Below are 23480 nucleotides of genomic sequence, written 5' to 3'. Positions count from 1 at the left end.
GGTCACCTATTCAGTTCAAATCAAATCAAATGTATTTATAAAGCCCTTACATCAGCTGATGTCACAAGTGCTGTACAGAAACACAGCCTAAAACCCCAAACAGCAAGCAATGCAGGTGTAGAAGCACATTGGCTAGGAAAAACTCCCTAGAAAGGCCAGAACCTAGGAAGAAATCTAGAGAGGAACCAGGCTATGAGGGGTGGCCAGTCCTCTTCTGGCTGTGCCGGGTGGAGATTATAACAGAACATGGCCAAGATGTTCAAATGTTCATAAATGACCAGCATTGTCAAATAATAATAATCACAGTGGTTGTCCAGTTTAGTCATTCAAAAGTATTTTCTTCCTGATTTAATCTGTATTGTAAGCATAATAATATCATAAACAGATTGGGCCTAACAGTTCACTGTTTTCTGTCAGAACAGACAGATTTAAAGTGACTGAGATGCTAAAATGTAGGAGATGCAGCAGCAGTAAACATCAAATTATGAACAAAACCCCTCAGATTACAGACATCTCACTCCAGTGCTCCCAGGCAGTGAGTTTCTGACATACTTCCTACTCTTTCAAACACACGATTGCTCAGAATTTACATTGATTGCTCAGTGGCCTGGTTTCTGGAGGAATGTGAGTATCACTCCTTGGAAAGCGAGTGTGTTCTGACTGTGCATTACATTTGGAAGGCGTTATCTACAGGTTATTGCTTTGCCTTTATTAACAAGTAATGTAGGGTCTGTGATTATTATACTTTGATTGTATTTCTTTCTATGTATGTCAATTGTATGTCTGTGTTTTGTTGTTGGGCAGATTTACACGGACTGGGCCAACCATTACCTGGTGAAGTCGGGCCGTCAGCGACTGATCAAGGACTTGCAGCAGGACGTGACAGATGGAGTGCTACTGGCTGAGATCATACAGGTTGTGGGTAAGGACTTGCAGCAGGACGTGACAGATGGAGTGCTACTGGCTGAGATCATACAGGTTGTGGGTAAGGACTTGCAGCAGGACGTGACAGATGGAGTGCTACTGGCTGAGATCATACAGGTTGTGGGTAAGGACTTGCAGCAGGACGTGACAGATGGAGTGCTACTGGCTGAGATCATACAGGTTGTGGGTAAGGACATCCCTAGCATTTATACTCTATTGGTAACTTTTTATCAGCAAATCCATTGGAATTATTTCTCGCTTAAGATTTCATGTAATCATTATGTATTTTGTATTGGCTTTCCAATGGCAGGCCCAAACGTATGTTTTTTTTTGCATGGTTATCATATTATACTGCCTAATATTAGTATAATATGATTAGTCACAGTGTGTCTCTCTTCTCTGGAATTCAACTCACTGGCCTCTGTGGTCGTTATTGTGGACAGGTTAGGAGGGATCTTTAGGTTAGGAGGGGACTTCAAAATCAGTCTTTCCTGCATGGAAAGTAAAGCAACTTGAGACTGAAACTCTGTTTTTCCCAGGGTGGGTGAGAGGTTGAGCAGCGAAGCCTATCATTATTGCATCTACACTGTTCATTGTGCTTCATTGGAGTGAATAGAGGGAGTGTGGTTAGTGAAAGCTACATGACTGGTGCTATTTGATGAAGACTGTATCAGGTGCTGTATGGGTGTCTTCAATGTGACTTGTCATTGTGCAGGGAAAGTCCCAAAAAGGATGTGTTACTTCATCATGAAATTATCCTCTTTCATTTATTTCTCTCTCTTTTGTTTCATCTTTCTTTTCTAGCGAATGAGAAGATAGAAGACATCAATGGCTACCCTAAGAGCCGGACTCAGATGGTGGGTGTTGGTGCTGTGTTCACTCTGTCACATAAGGGGATCAATCCTCCACACCCTAAAACAGAGATACCTGGGAGGCTTGCACTACTAACAACATTATAGTATGGATCATGAGTTATCACGTGTGATTATTGAGCAAACACAACCGGATGATCCTTCCCAAATCTGAAATCCTGATGCTCAGAGAAAACCCCTGGTGGCATCTGCTTCTTTCTCCACTGTTTCCTGTGAGAGAATGGCCATGCCTTTTTTAGTGATGCCCTACTACAGTGGGGAGGCATTAAATAGACTGGTATCCTATTGAGGGCCATCTGCCACCCAAACAACCTCTCTTGCCTATTTGGGATTGAACCAATCTGGCCTGTGCCCACATACCTATCCATGATGGATCCTTGGGTTAAACATCCACTCGACCTCGTTATTGTTGAAATCTCGCTGGACGTACTAGCCTCTATTTGGGTTGTATGATAATCCAAGAGAAATACACTGAACAAAAATATAAACTAAACATTCAACAATTTCAAAAATTTGACAGATTTACAGTTCCTATAAGGAAATCAGTAAATGTAAAATAGAATCATTAATCTATGCATTTCACATCACTGGGAACACATATACGTTTTTAAAAAAGGGGGCGTGGATCAGAAAACCAGCGCGACACATCTCCTTCACGTAGAGTTGATCATGCTGTTGATTGTGGCCTGTGGAATGTTGTCCCACTCCTCTTCAATGGCTGTGCAAAGTTGCTGGATATTGGCGGGAACTGGTACACGTCGATCCAGAGCATGCCAAACTTGCTCAATGGTTGACATGTCTGGTGACTATTCAGGCCATGGAAGAACTGGGACATTTGCAGTATCCAGGAATAATGTCCAGATCCTTGCAACATGGTTCTGTGAATTATCATGCTGAACCATGAGGTGATGGAGGTGGATGAACGGCACAACAATGGGCCTCAGGATCTCGTCACGGTGTCTCTGTGCAATCAATGCCATCAATAAAATGCAATTGTGTTCATTGTCCGTAGCTTATGGCTGCCCATACCATAACCCCACTGCCACTATGGGGCACTGTGTTCACAACATTGACATCAGCAAACCCACTCGCCCACACAACACCACACATGTTGTCTGCCATCTGCCAAGTACAGTTGAAACCAGGATTCATCCGTGAAGGGTACACTTTACCAGCGTGCCAGTGGCCATCGAAAGTGAGCATTTGCCCACTGAAGTCGGTTACGACTCCGAACTGCAGTCAGGTCAAGACCCTGGTGAGGATGACTAGCATGTAGGTGAGCTTCCCTGAGACGGTTTCTAACAGTTTGTGCAGAAATTCTTCGGTTGTGCAAACCCAAGGTTTTGTTAGCTGTCCGGGTGGCTAGTCTCAAACGATCCCGCAGGTGAAGAAGCCGGATGTGGAGGTCCTGGGCAGGCGTGGTTACACGTGGTCCGCGGTTATGAGGCCGGTTGGACGTCCTGCCAAATTATGGTAGAGAAATTAACATTAAATTCTCTGGCAGCAGCTCTGGTGAACATTCCTGGAGTCAGCATGCTAATTGCACACTCCCTCAAAACTTGAGACATCTGTGGCATTGTGTTGTGAGACATTTCGGCATATTTTAGAGTGGCCTTTTATTGTCCCCGTCACAAGGGGCACCTGTATAATGACCATGCTGTTTAATCAGATTCTTGATATGCCACAGCTGTCAGGTAGATGGATTATCTTGGCAAAGGAGAAATAATCGCTAACAGGGATGTTAACACATTTTTGCACAACATTTGAGAGAAATAAGCTTTTTGAAGATTACTGCTATGTTTTATTTCAGCTCGTGAAACATGGGACCAACACTTTGCATGTTGTGTTTCTATTTCTGTTCAGTATAGTTTCATATTATTAGATATATCTGTCTTTCTTACAGTTACATTCTCTTTATCTGACCCTCTTTCACTTGGACAACCTCCCTCAGTGTAATAATATGTAGCTCTCCCTCTAGCTGACACCCTGCCTCTTCCACCCTGCACCAGGTCCCAACCACCCACATTTCACAACAGACCCTGTTTCTATACAATTGCTTTTCTCTTGTGGTGGACCAGAAATGAGGAAAATATGGTTGTTTTTAAAATGATGAGTAGCTCTATGAATTGATGTCTTTCAGTAAGCCTCGCTACCTCAAAGTGAACTTCCTGGATTTTAGTTTAATGGATGGGAAGTAGTTTTGATTGAATCTGAAACACGTTGCTTTAATTGTTGGGAAACGTTCCTGCAGTTACTAGTGGGTGTTCATGAATTGCATGTAATGATCTGTGGTAAGGTCTGAATGAAGAGAGGTTAATGATTGAATTGTGGCCTATATGCTATTCCAGTTGTACTGTATGTTGGAACCATCTGAAGGATGGTTTCAGTTGGTGCATTGCACAGTATTATTTCAGCTTTCATCATTAGTGGTTGGTTATAATCCAAGAGGGGCCACATGGTTAATGATTTGACAGAGATTTTCCTACAACATTAAGCCTAATGTTATATTATCATTGTATGGTGACACCATATACAGTTCAATTTAAACTCAGTTTTTCACAATTCCTGATATGTCAATCCGAGTAAAAAGTCCCTGTCTGAGGTCAATTAGGATCACCACTTTATTTTAAGAATGTGAAATGTCAGAATAATAGTTGAGAGAATGATTTATTTCAGTTTTGATTTATTTCATCACATTCCCAGTGGGTCAGACTTTACAGACACTCAATTAGTATTTGGTAGCATTGCCTTTAAATTGTTTAACTTGAGTCAAACGTTTTGGGTAGCCTTCTACAAGCTTCCCACAATAAGTTGGTGAATTTTGGCACCATTCCTCCTGACAGAGCTGGTGTAACTGAGTCAGGTTTGTAGGACTCATTGCTCGCACATGCTTTTTCAGTTCTGCCCACAAATTTACTATGGGGTTGAGGTCAGGGCTTTGTGATGGCCACTCCAATACCTTGACTTTGTTGTCCTTAAGACATTTTTACACAACTTTGGAAGTATGCTTGGGGTCATTGTCCATTTGGAAGACCCATTTGCGACCAAGCTTTAACTTCCTGACTGATGTCTTGAGATGTTGCTTCAATATATCCACATAATATTCCACCAGTCCCTCCTGCAGCAAAGCACCCCCACAACATGATGCTTCCACCCCCATGCTTCACAGTTGGGATGGTGTTCTTCGGCTTGCAAGCCTCCCCTTTTTCCCCCAAACTACAAGTTTTGGTCATTTTGGCCCAAAAGTTATATTTTTGTTTCATCAGACCAGAGGACATTCCTCCAGAAAGTACGATCTTTGTCTCCATGTGCAGTTGCAAACCGTAGTCTGTTTTTTTTATTGCGGTTTTGGAGCAGTGGCTTCTTCCTTGCTGAGCGGCCTTTCAGGTTATGTCGATATAGGACTCGTTTTACTCTGCCTATAGATACATTTGTACCTGTTTCCTCCAGCATCTTCACAAGGTCCTTTGCTGTTGTTCTGGGATTGATTTGCACTTTTCGCACCAAAGTACGTTCATCTCTAGGAGACAGAACACATCTCCTTCCTGAGCGGTATGACGGCTGCGTGGTCCCATGGTGTTTATACTTGCGGACTATTCTTTGTATAGATGAACGTGGTACCTTCGGGTGTTTGTAAATTGCTCCCAAGGATGAACCAGACTTGTGGAGGTCTCCATCTTTTTCCCCGAGGTTTTGGCTGATTTATTTTGATTTTCCCATGATGTCAAGCAAGGAGGCACTGAGTTTGAAGGTAGGCCTTGAAATACATCCACAGGTACACCTCCAATTGACTCAAATGGTGTCAATTAGCCTATCAGAAACTTCTAAAGCCATGACATAATTTTCTGGACTTTTCCAAGCTGTTTAAAGGCACAGTCAACTTAGTGCATGTAAACTTCTGACCCACTGGAATTGTGATACAGTGAATTATAAGTTAAATAATCTGTCTGTTAACAATTGTTGAAAAAATGACTTGTGTCATGCACAAAGTAGATGTCCTAACCGACTTGCCAAAACTATAGTTAGTTAACAAGACATTTGTGGAGTGGTTGAAAAAGTTGTAATGACTCCAACCTAAGTGTATGTAAACTTTCAACTTCAACTGTATATATATTTAACTAGGCAAGTCAGTTAAGAACAAATTCTTATTTACAATGACCGCCTACCCCGGCCAAAACCTAGCCCGGACGACGCCCTTTGGGAATCCCAATCACGGCCGGTTGTGATACAGCCTGAAATCAAACCAGGGTTTGTAGTGATGCCTCTAGCATTGAGATGCTGTGCCTTAGACCGCTGCGCCACTCGGAAGCCCCAAATGGCCTTTGCTAATGTATGACTGCCCTATCTGTACTAATGAAGTTCCATGCCCTGCCTCCTCTCTCCTCTCCCCCAGATTGAGAACATTGATACCTGCCTTGGATTCCTGGCAGCCAGAGGGGTGAACATCCAGGGGCTCTGTGCAGAGGGTACGTCAAACTGCCACTATCTACCAGACACTCTCCCTCATATCTGCTGCTAATGTAGAGCATCTAATGAATAACTCCATATTACAACGGACTGTGGAGAGGAAAAGATACCAACCTCTCTGTCTCTCCTCCTATTGCAGAGATTCGTAATGGGAACCTGAAGACCATTCTGGGTCTGTTCTTCAGCTTGTCCCGCTACAAGCAACAGCAGCAGAAGGTGTTGAAACAGCAGGCCTCTCATCAGCCAAAGCACAGCTCCCAGCCTGGACATACTCCCCATAGATCACCAGCCCCCTCTCACACCCACAGCTCCACTGCATCAGAACACAAAGCAGCATCAGATATGCTGTCCAGGTGAAGTACCTTGTAACAACCCAACCTCCCGTTTCAACACATGGCAAGATCTCCATTGTTTGGAGAAGCTCTGTGAGATGATTTATGAGTAACCGCGGTCCTCATAAAATGTGACATGAATTCCTCATGTTCAAATGATAGTGTTGTTGATATCATCCATACTAATTGTGTGAAGTTTCATCTACGTTGGTGTCCATGCCGTTGGGTAGCAGGTCATCTTCTTCGAATCTCCTTGTTTTTACATAACTTGTTCAAGTTTATATGATCCTCTTGATCTCATATAAGCTGCTTTCAGATCTCTGTCTGCTTTTACATTGTGTCTACCCATCCCTCTCTTTCTCCTCCATGCAGTCTATCAACCAAGGCTTCAACCACTCAGAGTAAAGGGCTAAAGCTCTCTGTGGCTCAGAGAAAGTCTTCTAGGTCAGCTTTCATCTCTCTCTTTCTCTCTTCCCCTCTTTCTCTCGCTCTCACTCCTCTCCCCTCTCTCTCCCCCCCATAGACACTGCATGCTGCAGTCCACTCACACTGTTGTAGATGCATCAAGTCTAGTGTTCAAAAAGATTCCCCATTCTCCCATCTAATTTCTGATAGTCTTGTAGTGTGTTAGACCTTTTTATTTATGTAAACACTTGCATCCTGGTGTGTTTGCTGTGTGCATGGTTTAGTATTATGGAAGTGCTTCTCAACCTGTCTGTTTCACCATGTGTGAGTGTGTATGTCCAGTACCTTTTCATGGATTATAAAAAGATCAGCATACGGTCATTCAATACCTCCACCTACTGGTGTAACTGTGCAACCACATGTATCTCCCCTGAGGTGTTTTTCCATAGATTTACATTTTAGCCATTTAGCAGACGTGACTTACAGTGCATGCATGTTTCATACTCTTCCCACGTGAGAATCGAACCCACAACTCTGGCACAAGTGCCATCCTCTACACACTGAGCCACACGGGACCGCCCTTCCATTCAAGTACTCACAAATATGTTAATGATACACTCCTTACTAATGTTATTTGAGGAATTTTATTTCATCCCCTTTGGCAGATGTTTAGAATTATGCCGGTTAAGAAGAGCATTTCTACTGTTCAGTGTTTATTTAACTAGTCACTATTTCATTGTGGCCCACAGACTGCCAGGCCCCACCACGCGAGTCTCAGCCCCAGGCAGCGAGGGGAAGCTTCGCGGGGCCTCCAACAGCAACCGCCGCAGCCAGAGCTTCAACCACCATGACATGCCCAAGTCCTCCAGCAGTGACAGAGGTGAGTTACCGTACATGAGGAAGTAATCCTGTGCTTTTAGAGGCCAACCAGTTGGGGTACACCCATTTGAACCCCTGTGCAACAAAGAAAAAGATGAAAACAAATCTCCTGGATTCAGAGCAATCTTGTCTAGACGGTTATCCTAGAAACAGACACATAAACAGATAACCTATGCATACGTGGTTTCTATCTTATCATTTTCTATGCTGTTATATGAGCAGGTAATGATTTAACAACATGGGTGCCGCTAAGCTTAACTTGTTGTTGTAGTAGAGGCTAGTGTGTGGTTTATTTACATGAAGTAAAATGTAACACAAAATCTGAATGATGTCATTTTACATTAGGTCTTAGGTTTCAGGTTTATGTTTAAGCGTATGCTTTACAGACAACCTTTAATCCATGGACGTTTCTGTTTGTGAAGTTAACAACTATTTCCACACTCCAGCACCTATCATTTCATCTGGCTTGCTAAATACCTCTCATTTTCATGACATCCGTTTTGTGAGTATTGCACAGATCTACATTTGGCATAACAAATGTGTTACTTCCTCTGCTTTCTAGAGCCTATATTTACTGTGTATTCCTGCCCTTGTGTTTGATTATAGTGTGGTTGACATCACGTTACACCATGGCTTTACAATCGTAGTGGTATAACTAAATCTGTCTGAAAACATGGCCTTGTTTGATTTAAGATCTTATAATGTATATTCACTGTAAGTCTTAGTCCTAGATTGGTAGATTGGGTCCTCAGTGGTATGTAGCCAGTCAGGCGGTACTTCCCCAGTACTGTGATGTATGTTAGTGAGAGTAGAGTGGAGTAGAGCAGCACAGAGTCGACCAGAACAGAGCCGAGCAGAACAGTACAGAGCCGAGCAGAACAGAGCTGAGCAGAACTGAGCAGTGTGACGGTTGGGGTTAACTTTCTGGCTGGGTGGTTTACCTGGATAACCCAGTCTACAGTCTGCATTCTACAGTCAGCCAGTGGTAGGCTGCTGCTGCTGTGTGATGAGGAATTCACTGTGCATTGACTGAGCCCTAATTAGTGTACATGTGGAACAGAGAGGGCAGGATAGAGGGAACAACAGAGAGAAGGATGGGGAGTGAGAGAGAGAGATACTCAACTAGTCTAAAGGCCAGTTTTATTTCTTCTTTAATTAGAACAACAGTTTTCAGCTGTGCTAATGTAACGGATGTGAAACGGCTAGCTTAGTTAGCGGTGCGCGCTAAATAGCGTTTCAATCGGTGACGTCACTTGCTCTGAGACCTAGAAGTAGTAGTTCCCCTTGCTCTGCAGGGGCCGTGGCTTTTGTGGAGCGATAGGTAACGATGCTTCGTGGGTGACTGTTGTGATGTGTGCAGAGGGTCCCTGGTTCGCGCCCGGGTAAGGGCGAGGGGACGGTCTAAAGTTATACTGTTACATTGGTGCCGTGACCCGGATCACTGGTTGCTGCGGAAAAAGGAGGAGGTCAAAAGGGGGGTGAGTGTAACGGATGTGAAACGGCTAGCTTAGTTAGCGGTGCGCGCTAAATAGCGTTTCAATCGGTGACGTCACTTGCTCTGAGACCTTGAAGTAGTAGTTCCCCTTGCTCTGCAAGGGCCGTGGCTTTTGTGGAGCGATGGGTAACGATGCTTCGTGGGTGACTGTTGTCGATGTGTGCAGAGGGTCACTGGTTCGCGGCGAGGGGACGGTGTAAAGTTATACTGTTACACTAACATAATTGCAAAAGGTTTTTCTAATGATTAATTAGCCTTTTAAAATGCTAAACTTGGATTATCTAACACAACGTGCCATTGGAACACAGGAGTGATGTTTGCTGATAATGGGCCTCTGTACGCCTATGTAGATATTCCATAAAAAATCTGCCGTTTCCAGCTACAATAGTCATTTACAACATTAACAATCTCTACACTGTATTTCTGATCAATTTGATGTTGTTTAATGGACAAAAAAAGTGATTTTCTTTCAAAAACAATGACATTTCTAAGTGACCCCAAACGTTGGTAGTGTACATTGACTCTGTACCGGTACCCCCTGCATATAGCCTTGTTATTGTTATTTTACTGTGTTACTTTTTTTAAACTTTAGTTTATTTAGTAAATCTTTTTTTTTTTTTTCTTAAAAATGCAATGTTGGTTAAGGGCTTGTAAGTAAGCATGTGACAAATAAAATTAGATTAGATTTACAATCCAATTTTCTCAATGTTTTCATAACATAGCTAAAGCTAGCTATCAACTAACAGTTAGTTACCATCTAGTTAGTGTTTGTTTAGCCACAGATGGAGTTGTGCAAAACAACTAAATACACACATGCGTTGTTGAGGAAACAACAGTACATCTGATTCACTCTAAAGTATTGTATCGACCCTGGGTTTATAACCGCGGAAATCGAGCATGCTGCTCGAGCATGCTTTTACGGCACAGTCGGTAGCGCGCTGGACCTCGGGCTCGAAGGTCGAGGGTTCGAGACCTACTCCCTGTTGTTTCACTACAGTATATAATGTATACAGTGCTAATTGTGCAAACAAATTAGGCCTGGGCAATATGACGATATATATCGTGTGATAGAAAAACGTATATCGTTTCATATTATGCTCTATCGTTTATTTCGTTGTGTTGCAAATCACTCTTTACGGCAATATTTTTTTGTCAATTGGACGACGCTTTGCATTCTTGGAAGGAAATATGAAACACAAACACACATGGAGAAGAGTGAACGTGACACAGCACGGAGACACGGAGCTCGAACCTAAAAGAGAGGCTACCTCGATCGCATGGACGTGGTTTGGGTGTGAAAAGTCTTACACGGACAAGAAAACCGTCCTCTACAAAATATGCCGCAGACCGGTCCCGAAAACAGGCTCAAACAGCACTAACCTCTTTTACCACCTACGCAATAATCATGTGAAACAGTTCGGTGAGAGTCTATGGATGAGACCGAAAAAAGTACAGTCGTGCTAAAAAACAAACCCCCGACACAGGCGTTGCATGAGGCGTTTACCCGCTGCACACCCCCGCTGCACACCATATGGTAAAGAATCACGAATATGGAAGGAGATAACAGCTGCCGTTTCAACTTACATCTGCAAAGACATGGCCCCAATTTACATGGTTGAGAAAGGAGGTTTCGTGAGTACCAAATGCAAATTGATATGTGACACGTATTAATGCCAAAATAACATGCAAAACAGGCAAGCCCCCTTCCAAAAAATATATATTTATATTTTAGGCCTATATTTATTTTGTTTGCAACTATAGTTGAAGTGTTTTCTATTTACCTTTTTAGATTCTATACATTAATATTTTATATTTTGTTACATGCTTAATTGAAAATGTGCACAAATGTTCTAAACGAAAGGAGAAATGATCAAATATGAGTAAGTACCTTTTATTTGTTGAGTATAATTCAACATGTAATAAGAAACAGGCCTTTACATGTGGTAATTTTATATAAACTATTTATTCATTGAATTTACAGAAAATTTGCTATATTGTGATATGAATCGTTATCGGGATATGAAATGACCTATATCGGGATATGAGATTTTGGCCATATCGCACAGCCCTAAAACAAATTATAGAAGAGGCCTGTGTATTAAATGTAACAAAAACCCTTAACTACTATCTACCTATGGTAGGCTGGCTAGCACGGAGTTAGAAAATGTTGACGTTAGCGGTTGACATGCGAATATTAGATACAGATTTGATAAAAAAGTAACTTTCTAAAATACTTATCATTAGCGTGGTTCATGTACTCATGTAAATATACTTACTACAAGTCATCGTTTGTAAAAATATATATATATATATTAAGAGACAAAAAGTTTATAACGAAAATACATTTAATTCGAGACGCCATATTGTCTCATTGATTTACATACAAAGTTAGCTAGCTTAGTTTGGCAACCCTACAAGACCATGGCACTTGCCTAAAGAGCAGCAAGAGGAACTGCCCGGCTCTGCTCAAACCCTACACCCCAACCCGAGTACTCCATTCAGCCTCCTCTGGTGTAAACTGTAAATGTACACTCATATGGAGGGGAACATCTCACTAGTTATCACTTGGTCAAAACAGTTAAATTATACATCAAAATGAGATAAACTTGTTATCTCTAGATTGCAAAAACATAACCATGCTCATAAATGTTAAACTTGAAAACAGGATGAATAAGGATACACAGACGATTTAAATTGCTCTACTGGGTGTCTCTTCCTGCTTATATTCTTCCAACGAATGAGGTGCACACCTGCTATAAGGGCACAAGGTGAGACCCAAATGCAGACACAGGAGGCAGATGGTAGAGCTCTGATTTTTATTATAACAAAGGGAGTAGGTAAAGGCAGGTCGGGGACAGGCGAGAGTTCATAAACCAGGTCAGAGTCCAAACAGTACCAGACGATAGGCGGTCTCGAGGTCAGGCCAGGCGAGAGTTCATAAACCAGGTCAGAGTCCAAACAGGACCAGACGACAGGCGGTCTCGAGGTCAGGACAGGCGAGAGTTCATAAACCAGGTCAGAGTCCAAACAGGACCAGACGATAGGCGGTCTCGAGGTCAGGACAGGCGAGAGTTCATAAACCAGGTCAGAGTCCAAACAGGACCAGACGATAGGCGGTCTCGAGGTCAGGATAGGCGAGAGTTCATAAACCAGGTCAGAGTCCAAACAGGACCAGACGATAGGCGGTCTCGAGGTCAGGACAGGCGAGAGTTCATAAACCAGGTCAGAGTCCAAACAGTACCAGACGATAGGCGGTCTCGAGGTCAGGACAGGCGAGAGTTCATCAACCGGGCCAGAGTCCAAACAGTACCAGACGATAGGCGGTCTCGAGGTCAGGCCAGGCGAGAGTTCATAAACCAGGTCAGAGCCCAAACAGGACCAGACGAGGCGGTCCGAGGTCAACAGGATTTCATAAACCAGGTCAGAGTCCAAACAGGACCAGACGATAGGCGGTCTCGAGGTCAGGACAGGCGAGAGTTCATAAACCAGGTCAGAGTCCAAACAGGACCAGACGATAGGCGGTCTCGAGGTCAGGACAGGCGAGAGTTCATAAACCAGGTCAGAGTCCAAACAGGACCAGACGATAGGCGGTCTCGAGGTCAGAAACCAGATCCAAGTCCAAAACAGTACAAGGGGATAGGCAGGCTGGTTGTCAGAACAGGCAGAGTGGTCAGGCAGGCGGGTTCGGAGTCAGGACAGGCAACGGTCGAAACCAGGAGGACTAGAAACAAACAGAGCTTGGGAAAAATAGTAGCAAGGAAAAACGCTGGTTGACTTGGCAAACAAGACGAACTGGCACAGAGAGACAGGAAACACAGGGATATATACACCTGGGATAATAAGCGACACCTGGAGGTGGTGGAGACAATCACAAGGACAGGTGAACCAGATCAGGGTGTCACACCTGCAGCTAACAGGTCGAATGTCTCCCCCTAGTGGTAGCATTAAATATACATGTAGCTATATTAAAGCAAAACCATGGAGGACTACAATAATAATGTTGTGAACAAACACAATTTGATTCCAAAATATGGAAATGTATAGAATCTATACACAGAACATTTTTGTTGTTGTTGTAAGGGTAATAATATAAGCTAGGTAGGCCTATAATGTACAAGACCATATGTCAGTCATAAGTCCCAAAGAGGGTGTTTTGTCCTGCTCCTGCATTCATCCCAGTCATCAGTGACAGAATTGGGCTAAGCACATGTTTGACATCAGTGTTTGTACAATTACAATGGAAAAACAATTTTCGGAAATGCAATATAACATTCTATTTACAGTTACAATGGAATGGTTTGCTTTGTGTGGTAGGATTTGTGGGCTTTGACACTCTTATGTAGGGGTCATAACCAGACATAACCATAACCATCAAATAGTGCAATATATGTCACAACACTTTTAAATGTATGTGTCATGACAGCTTTTATGACATATTATGACATATTATAACATGTTATGATGCAATGTGTCAAATAAAGTGTTAGCGTTTTTCTAGTTACACTAGGTAGAACAGAACACTTGTATGTAGCCGTGAGTGACTGAGGTGAAATGACATTCTCATGACCGTTAAAGTGTTTCTACATGAACACTGTGAGCCTGTCTAGTAAATGATTGGTGTTAACAGTTTATCACTGCACTTGACTGTTAGACCCTGGAGCAGCTGCCTGGGCTGCTGTAAGCAAACCATTACACAGCACAGGGAGGAATGCTGAAGATACGGACTATATGGTTGAACTAACTGGGTTTTAAGTGCTTTTGGCAAAGTGTCTGGAGAAATGTCCTGTAAACCAGAGCCTAGTGGTGGACAAAGAGAGGCCAGGATACCTACTGGGTATGCCAGCGATGTGCTGGTGATATGCCAGCGATATGCCAGCGATGTGCCGGTGATATGCCAGCGATGTGCCAGTGATATGCCGGTGATGTGCCAGTGATATGCCAGTGATATGCCGGCGATGTGCCAGTGATATGCCGGTGATGTGCCAGTGATATGCCAGTGATATGCCAGCGATGTGCCGGTGATATGCCATCGATGTGCCGGTGATATGCCATCGATGTGATTGACTCCGCTGTCCTGGCGTCGTGAGGGAGTTTGTTCCACCATTGGGGGGCCAGAGCAGCGAACAGTTTTGACTGGGCTGAGCGGGAACTGTACTTCCTCAGTGGTAGGGAGGCGAGCAGGCCAGAGGTGGATGAACGCAGTGCCCTTGTTTGGGTGTAGGGCCTGATCAGAGCCTGGAGGTACTGAGGTGCCGTTCCCCTCACAGCTCCGTAGGCAAGCACCATGGTCTTGTAGCGGATGCGAGCTTCAACTGGAAGCCAGTGGAGAGAGCGGAGGAGCGGGGTGACGTGAGAGAACTTGGGAAGGTTGAACACCAGACGGGCTGCGGCGTTCTGGATGAGTTGTAGGGTTTAATGGCACAGGCAGGGAGCCCAGCCAACAGCGAGTTGCAGTAATCCAGACGGGAGATGACGAGTGCCTGGATTAGGACCTGCGCCGCTTCCTGTGTGAGGCAGGGTCGTACTCTGCGGATGTTGTAGAGCATGAACCTACAGGAACGGGCCACCGCCTTGATGTTAGTTGAGAACGACAGGGTGTTGTCCAGGATCACGCCAAGGTTCTTAGCGCTCTGGGAGGAGGACACAATGGAGTTGTCAACCGTGATGGCGAGATCATGGAACGGGCAGTCCTTCCCCGGGAGGAAGAGCAGCTCCGTCTTGCCGAGGTTCAGCTTGAGGTGGTGATCCGTCATCCACACTGATATGTCTGCCAGACATGCAGAGATGCGATTCGCCACCTGATCATCAGAAGGGGGAAAGGAGAAGATTAATTGTGTGTCGTCTGCATAGCAATGATAGGAGAGACCATGTGAGGTTATGACAGAGCCAAGTGACTTGGTGTATAGCGAGAATAGGAGAGGGCCTAGAACAGAGCCCTGGGGACACCAGTGGTGAGAGCACGTGGTGTGGAGACGGATTCTCGCCACGCCACCTGGTAGGAGCGACCTGTCAGGTAGGACGCAATCCAAGCGTGGGCCGCTCCGGAGATGCCCAACTCGGAGAGGGTGGAGAGGAGGATCTGATGGTTCACAGTATCGAAGGCAGCCGATAGGTCTAGAAGGATGAGAGCAGAGGAGAGAGAGTTAGCTTTAGCAGTGCGGAGCGCCTCCGTGATACAGAGAAGAGCAGTCTCAGTTGAATGACTAGTCTTGAAACCTGACTGATTTGGATCAAGAAGGTCATTCTGAGAGAGATAGCGGGAGAGCTGGCCAAGGACGGCACGTTCAAGAGTTTTGGAGAGAAAAGAAAGAAGGGATACTGGTCTGTAGTTGTTGACATCGGAGGGATCGAGTGTAGGTTTTTCAGAAGGGTGCAACTCTCGCTCTCTTGAAGACGGAAGGGACGTAGCCAGCGGTCAGGGATGAGTTGATGAGCGAGGTGAGGTAAGGAGAAGGTCTCCGGAAATGGTCTGGAGAAGAGAGGAGGGGATAGGGTCAAGCGGGCAGGTTGTTGGGCGGCATTCCGTCACAAGACGCGAGATTTCATCTGGAGAGAGAGGGGAGAAAGAGGTCAGAGCACAGGGTAGGGCAGTGTGAGCAGAACCAGCGGTGTCGTTTGACTTAGCAAACGAGGATCGGATGTCGTCGACCTTCTTTTCAAAATGGTTGACGAAGTCATCTGCAGAGAGGGGAGGAGGGGGGAGGGGGAGGAGGATTCAGGAGGGAGGAGAAGGTTGCAAAGAGCTTCCTAGGGTTAGAGGCAGATGCTTGGAATTTAGAGTGGTAGAAAGTGGCTTTAGCAGCAGAGAGAGAAGAGGAAAATGTAGAGAGGAGGGAGTGAAAGGATGTCAGGTCCGCAGGGAGGCGAGTTTTCCTCCATTTCCGCTCGGCTGCCCGGAGCCCTGTTCTGTGAGCTCGCAATGAGTCGTTGAGCCACGGAGCGGGAGGGAGGACCGAGCCGGCCTGGAGGATAGGGGACATAGAGAGTCAAAGGATGCAGAAAGGGAGGAGAGGAGGGTTGAGGAGGCAGAATCAGGAGATAGGTTGGAGAAGGTTTGAGCAGAGGGAAGAGATGATAGGATGGAAGAGGAGAGAGTAGCGGGGGAGAGAGAGCGAAGGTTGGGACGGCGCGATACCATCCGAGTAGGGGCAGTGTGGGAAGTGTTGGATGAGAGCGAGAGGGAGAAGGATACAAGGTAGTGGTCGGAGACTTGGAGGGGAGTTGCAATGAGGTTAGTGGAAGAACAGCATCTAGTAAAGATGAGGTCGAGCGTATTTCCTGCCTTGTGAGTAGGGGGAAGGTGAGAGGGTGAGGTCAAAGAGGAGAGGAGTGGAAAGAAGGAGGCAGAGAGGAATGAGTCAAAGGTAGACGTGGGGAGGTTAAAGTCGCCCAGAACTGTGAGAGGTGAGCCGTCCTCAGGAAAGGAGCTTATCAAGGCATCAAGCTCATTGATGAACTCTCCGAGGGAACCTGGAGGGCGATAAATGATAAGGATGTTAAGCTTGAAAGGGCTGGTAACTGTGACAGCATGGAATTCAAAGGAGGCGATAGACAGATGGGTAAGGGGAGAAAGAGAGAATGACCACTTGGGAGAGATGAGGATCCCGGTGCCACCGCCCCGCTGACCAGAAGCTCTCGGGGTGTGCGAGAACACGTGGGCAGACGAAGAGAGAGCAGTAGGAGTAGCAGTGTTGTCTGTGGTGATCCATGTTTCCGTCAGTGCCAAGAAGTCGAGGGACTGGAGGGAGGCATAGGCTGAGATGAACTCTGCCTTGTTGGCCGCAGATCGGCAGTTCCAGAGGCTACCGGAGACCTGGAACTCCACGTGGGTCGTGCGCGCTGGGACCACCAGATTAGGGTGGCCGCGGCCACGAGGTGTGGAGCGTTTGTATGGTCTGTGCAGAGAGGAGAGAACAGGGATAGACAGACACATAGTTGACAGGCTACACAAGAGGCTACGCTAATGCAAAGGAGATTGGAATGACAAGTGGACTACACGTCTCGAGTGTTCAGAAAGTTAAGCTTACGTAGCAAGAATCTTATTGACTAAAATTATTAAAATGATACAGTACTGCTGAAGTAGGCTAGCTGGCAGAGGCTGCGTTGTTGACTATGTAGGCTAGCTGGCAGTGTCTGCGTTGTTGACACTACACTAATCAAGTCGTTCCGTTGAGTGTAATGGTTTCTACTGTGCTACTGTGCTGCTATTCGGGGCTAGCTGGCTAGCTAGCAGTGTTGATTTACGTTACGTTGCGTTAAAAGAACGACAATAGCTGGCTAGCTAACCTAGGAAATCGCTCAAGACTACACAATTATCTTTGATACAAAGACGGCTATGTAGCTAGCTATGTAGCTAGCTACGATCAAACAAATCAAGCTGTTGTACTGTAATGAAATGAGTGATATGGCATTGATATGCCAGTGATGTGCCAGCGATATGCCAGTGATGTGCCAGTGATATGCCATTGATTTGCCAGTGATATGCCAGTGATGTGCCATTGATATGCCAGTGATGTGCCAGTGATATGCCAGTGATATGCCAGTGATATGCCAGTGATGTGCCAGTGATATGCCAGTTATATGCCAGTGATGTGCCAGTGATGTGCCAGTGATATGCCAGTGATGTGCCAGCGAAATGCCAGTGATGTGCCAGTGATATGCCAGTGATATGCCAGTGATATGCCAGTGATGTGCCATTGATATGCCAGTGATGTGCCAGTGATATGCCAGTGATATGCCAGTGATATGCCATTGATATGCCATTGATATGCCAGTGATATGCCATTGATATGCCAGTGATATGCCAGTGATATGCCAGTGATATGCCAGTGATGTGCCAGTGATGTGCCAGTGATATGCCAGTGATGTGCCAGTGATGTGCCAGTGAATGTAAATGTGCCATTGATATGCGAGTGATATGCCATTGATATGCCAGCGATGTGCCAGCGATATGCCAGTGATGTGCCGGTGATATGCCAGCGATATGCCAGCGATGTGCCGGTGATATGCCAGCGATGTGCCAGTGATATGCCAGTGATATGCCGGCGATGTGCCAGTGATATGCCATTGATTTGCCAGTGATATGCCAGTGATGTGCCATTGATATGCCAGTGATGTGCCAGTGATATGCCAGTGATATGCCAGTGATATGCCAGTGATGTGCCAGTGATATGCCAGTGATATGCCAGTGATATGCCAGTGATGTGCCAGTGATGTGCCAGTGATATGCCAGTGATGTGCCAGCGATGTGCCAGTGATATGCCAGTGATGTGCCAGTGATATGCCAGCGATGTGCCATTGATATGCGAGTGATATGCCATTGATATGCCAGTGATGTGCCAGCGAAATGCCAGTGATGTGCCAGTGATATGCCAGTGATATGCCATTGATATGCCAGTGATATGCCAGTGATGTGCCAGTGATGTGCCAGTGATATGCCAGTGATGTGCCAGTGATGTGCCAGTGAATGTAAATGTGCCATTGATATGCGAGTGATATGCCATTGATATGCCAGTGATGTGCCAGCGATATGCCAGTGATGTGCCAGTGATATGCCAGTGATATGCCATTGATATGCCAGTGATGTGCCAGTGATATGCCAGTGATATGCCAGCGATGTGCCGGTGATATGCCATCAATGTGCCGGTGATATGCCATCGATGTGATTGACTCCGCTGTCCTGGCGTCGTGAGGGAGTTTGTTCCACCATTGGGGGGCCAGAGCAGCGAACAGTTTTGACTGGGCTGAGCGGGAACTGTACTTCCTCAGTGGTAGGGAGGCGAGCAGGCCAGAGGTGGATGAACGCCTTGCCCTTGTTTGGGTGTAGGGCCTGATCAGAGCCTGGAGGTACTGAGGTGCCGTTCCCCTCACAGCTCCGTAGGCAAGCACCATGGTCTTGTAGCGGATGCGAGCTTCAACTGGAAGCCAGTGGAGAGAGCGGAGGAGCGGGGTGACGTGAGAGAACTTGGGAAGGTTGAACACCAGACGGGCTGCGGCGTTCTGGATGAGTTGTAGGGGTTTAATGGCACAGGCAGGGAGCCCAGCCAACAGCGAGTTGCAGTAATCCAGACGGGAGATGACGAGTGCCTGGATTAGGACCTGCGCCGCTTCCTGTGTGAGGCAGGGTCGTACTCTGCGGATGTTGTAGAGCATGAACCTACAGGAACGGGCCACCGCCTTGATGTTAGTTGAGAACGACAGGGTGTTGTCCAGGATCACGCCAAGGTTCTTAGCGCTCTGGGAGGAGGACACAATGGAGTTGTCAACCGTGATGGCGAGATCATGGAACGGGCAGTCCTTCCCGGGAGGAAGAGCAGCTCCGTCTTGCCGAGGTTCAGCTTGAGGTGGTGATCCGTCATCCACACTGATATGTCTGCCAGACATGCAGAGATGCGATTCGCCACCTGATCATCAGAAGGGGAAAGGAGAAGATTAATTGTGTGTCGTCTGCATAGCAATGATAGGAGAGACCATGTGAGGTTATGACAGAGCCAAGTGACTTGGTGTATAGCGAGAATAGGAGAGGGCCTAGAACAGAGCCCTGGGGGACACCAGTGGTGAGAGCACGTGGTGTGGAGACGGATTCTCGCCACGCCACCTGGTAGGAGCGACCTGTCAGGTAGGACGCAATCCAAGCGTGGGCCGCTCCGGAGATGCCCAACTCGGAGAGGGTGGAGAGGAGGATCTGATGGTTCACAGTATCGAAGGCAGCCGATAGGTCTAGAAGGATGAAAGCAGAGGAGAGAGAGTTAGCTTTAGCAGTGCGGAGCGCCTCCGTGATACAGAGAAGAGCAGTCTCAGTTGAATGACTAGTCTTGAAACCTGACTGATTTGGATCAAGAAGGTCATTCTGAGAGAGATAGCGGGAGAGCTGGCCAAGGACGGCACGTTCAAGAGTTTTGGAGAGAAAAGAAAGAAGGGATACTGGTCTGTAGTTGTTGACATCGGAGGGATCGAGTGTAGGTTTTTTCAGAAGGGGTGCAACTCTCGCTCTCTTGAAGACGGAAGGGACGTAGCCAGCGGTCAGGGATGAGTTGATGAGCGAGGTGAGGTAAGGGAGAAGGTCTCCGGAAATGGTCTGGAGAAGAGAGGAGGGGATAGGGTCAAGCGGGCAGGTTGTTGGGCGGCATTCCGTCACAAGACGCGAGATTTCATCTGGAGAGAGGGAGAAAGAGGTCAGAGCACAGGGTAGGGCAGTGTGAGCAGAACCAGCGGTGTCGTTTGACTTAGCAAACGAGGATCGGATGTCGTCGACCTTCTTTTCAAAATGGTTGACGAAGTCATCTGCAGAGAGGGAGGAGGGGGGGGAGGGGGAGGAGGATTCAGGAGGGAGAAGAAGGTTGCAAAGAGCTTCCTAGGGTTAGAGGCAGATGCTTGGAATTTAGAGTGGTAGAAAGTGGCTTTAGCAGCAGAGAGAGAAGAGGAAAATGTAGAGAGGAGGGAGTGAAAGGATGTCAGGTCCGCAGGGAGGCGAGTTTTCCTCCATTTCCGCTCGGCTGCCCGGAGCCCTGTTCTGTGAGCTCGCAATGAGTCGTTGAGCCACGGAGCGGGAGGGGAGGACCGAGCCGGCCTGGAGGATAGGGGACATAGAGAGTCAAAGGATGCAGAAAGGGAGGAGAGGAGGGTTGAGGAGGCAGAATCAGGAGATAGGTTGGAGAAGGTTTGAGCAGAGGGAAGAGATGATAGGATGGAAGAGGGAGAGAGTAGGGGGAGAGAGAGCGAAGGTTGGGACGGCGCGATACCATCCAGTAGGGGCAGTGTGGGAAGTGTTGGATGAGAGCGAGAGGGAGAAGGATACAAGGTAGTGGTCGGAGACTTGGAGGGGAGTTGCAATGAGGTTAGTGGAAGAACAGCATCTAGTAAAGATGAGGTCGAGCGTATTTCCTGCCTTGTGAGTAGGGGGAAGGTGAGAGGGTGAGGTCAAAAGAGGAGAGGAGTGGAAAGAAGGAGGCAGAGAGGAATGAGTCAAAGGTAGACGTGGGGAGGTTAAAGTCGCCCAGAACTGTGAGAGGTGAGCCGTCCTCAGGAAAGGAGCTTATCAAGGCATCAAGCTCATTGATGAACTCTCCGAGGGAACCTGGAGGGCGATAAATGATAAGGATGTTAAGCTTGAAAGGGCTGGTAACTGTGACAGCATGGAATTCAAAGGAGGCGATAGACAGATGGGTAAGGGAGAAAGAGAGAATGACCACTTGGGAGAGATGAGGATCCCGGTGCCACCACCCCGCTGACCAGAAGCTCTCGGGGTGTGCGAGAACACGTGGGCAGACGAAGAGAGAGCAGTAGGAGTAGCAGTGTTGTCTGTGGTGATCCATGTTTCCGTCAGTGCCAAGAAGTCGAGGGACTGGAGGGAGGCATAGGCTGAGATGAACTCTGCCTTGTTGGCCGCAGATCGGCAGTTCCAGAGGCTACCGGAGACCTGGAACTCCACGTGGGTCGTGCGCGCTGGGACCACCAGATTAGGGTGGCCGCGGCCACGAGGTGTGGAGCGTTTGTATGGTCTGTGCAGAGAGGAGAGAACAGGGATAGACAGACACATAGTTGACAGGCTACACAAGAGGCTACGCTAATGCAAAGGAGATTGGAATGACAAGTGGACTACACGTCTCGAGTGTTCAGAAAGTTAAGCTTACGTAGCAAGAATCTTATTGACTAAAATTATTAAAATGATACAGTACTGCTGAAGTAGGCTAGCTGGCAGAGGCTGCGTTGTTGACTATGTAGGCTAGCTGGCAGTGTCTGCGTTGTTGACACTACACTAATCAAGTCGTTCCGTTGAGTGTAATGGTTTCTACTGTGCTACTGTGCTGCTATTCGGGGCTAGCTGGCTAGCTAGCAGTGTTGATTTACGTTACGTTGCGTTAAAAGAACGACAATAGCTGGCTAGCTAACCTAGGAAATCGCTCAAGACTACACAATTATCTTTGATACAAAGACGGCTATGTAGCTAGCTATGTAGCTAGCTACGATCAAACAAATCAAGCCGTTGTACTGTAATGAAATGAGTGATATGGCATTGATATGCCAGTGATGTGCCAGCGATATGCCAGTGATGTGCCAGTGATATGCCATTGATTTGCCAGTGATATGCCAGTGATGTGCCATTGATATGCCAGTGATGTGCCAGTGATATGCCAGTGATATGCCAGTGATATGCCAGTGATGTGCCAGTGATATGCCAGTGATATGCCAGTGATGTGCCAGTGATGTGCCAGTGATATGCCAGTGATGTGCCAGCGATGTGCCAGTGATATGCCAGCGATGTGCCAGTGATATGCCAGTGATATGCCAGCGATATGCCAGCGATGTGCCATTGATATGCGAGTGATATGCCATTGATATGCCAGTGATGTGCCAGCGAAATGCCAGTGATGTGCCAGTGATATGCCAGTGATATGCCAGTGATATGCCAGTGATATGCCAGTGATGTGCCATTGATATGCCAGTGATATGCCAGTGATATGCCAGTGATATGCCAGTGATGTGCCAGTGATGTGCCAGTGATATGCCAGTGATGTGCCAGTGATGTGCCAGTGAATGTAAATGTGCCATTGATATGCGAGTGATATGCCATTGATATGCCAGCGATGTGCCAGCGATATGCCAGTGATGTGCCGGTGATATGCCAGCGATGTGCCGGTGATATGCCAGCGATGTGCCAGTGATATGCCGGTGATGTGCCAGTGATATGCCAGTGTGATGTGCCAGTGATAGTGATGTGCCAGTGATATGCCAGTGATATGCCAGCGATGTGCCGGTGATATGCCATCGATGTGCCGGTGATATGCCATCGATGTGATTGACTCCGCTGTCCTGGCGTCGTGAGGGAGTTTGTTCCACCATTGGGGGGCCAGAGCAGCGAACAGTTTTGACTGGGCTGAGCGGGAACTGTACTTCCTCAGTGGTAGGGAGGCGAGCAGGCCAGAGGTGGATGAACGCCTTGCCCTTGTTTGGGTGTAGGGCCTGATCAGAGCCTGGAGGTACTGAGGTGCCGTTCCCCTCACAGCTCCGTAGGCAAGCACCATGGTCTTGTAGCGGATGCGAGCTTCAACTGGAAGCCAGTGGAGAGAGCGGAGGAGCGGGGTGACGTGAGAGAACTTGGGAAGG

General features: G+C 46.7%; 1 protein-coding gene across 3 annotated transcripts in view; it reads left to right on the top strand.

Annotated features, from left to right (window-relative positions):
- LOC115134012 (neuron navigator 2-like) overlaps nucleotides 1-23480 on the top strand; it is a 121260-nt gene that overhangs the window by 12397 nt on the left and 85383 nt on the right. The window contains exons 2-7 of one of the 3 annotated variants that reach the window (XM_029667513.2): nucleotides 805-922; nucleotides 1729-1781; nucleotides 6190-6262; nucleotides 6403-6616; nucleotides 6968-7039; nucleotides 7750-7880. In XM_029667513.2, the coding sequence (XP_029523373.2) occupies nucleotides 805-922; nucleotides 1729-1781; nucleotides 6190-6262; nucleotides 6403-6616; nucleotides 6968-7039; nucleotides 7750-7880 (661 nt within the window). Of the gene's footprint in view, nucleotides 1-804; nucleotides 923-1728; nucleotides 1782-6189; nucleotides 6263-6402; nucleotides 6617-6967; nucleotides 7040-7749; nucleotides 7881-10317; nucleotides 11007-23480 lie in introns of those variants that run through there. The other 2 variants (XM_029667514.2, XM_029667515.2) reach the window with 2 other exon arrangements.

This window comes from Oncorhynchus nerka, linkage group LG9a (assembly GCF_034236695.1).
Source record: "Oncorhynchus nerka isolate Pitt River linkage group LG9a, Oner_Uvic_2.0, whole genome shotgun sequence".
NCBI classification, from domain to species: Eukaryota; Metazoa; Chordata; class Actinopteri; order Salmoniformes; family Salmonidae; genus Oncorhynchus; species Oncorhynchus nerka.
The sequence above is the reverse complement of the archived record's forward strand: the minus strand, read 5'-3'. Positions and strand labels throughout refer to the sequence as shown.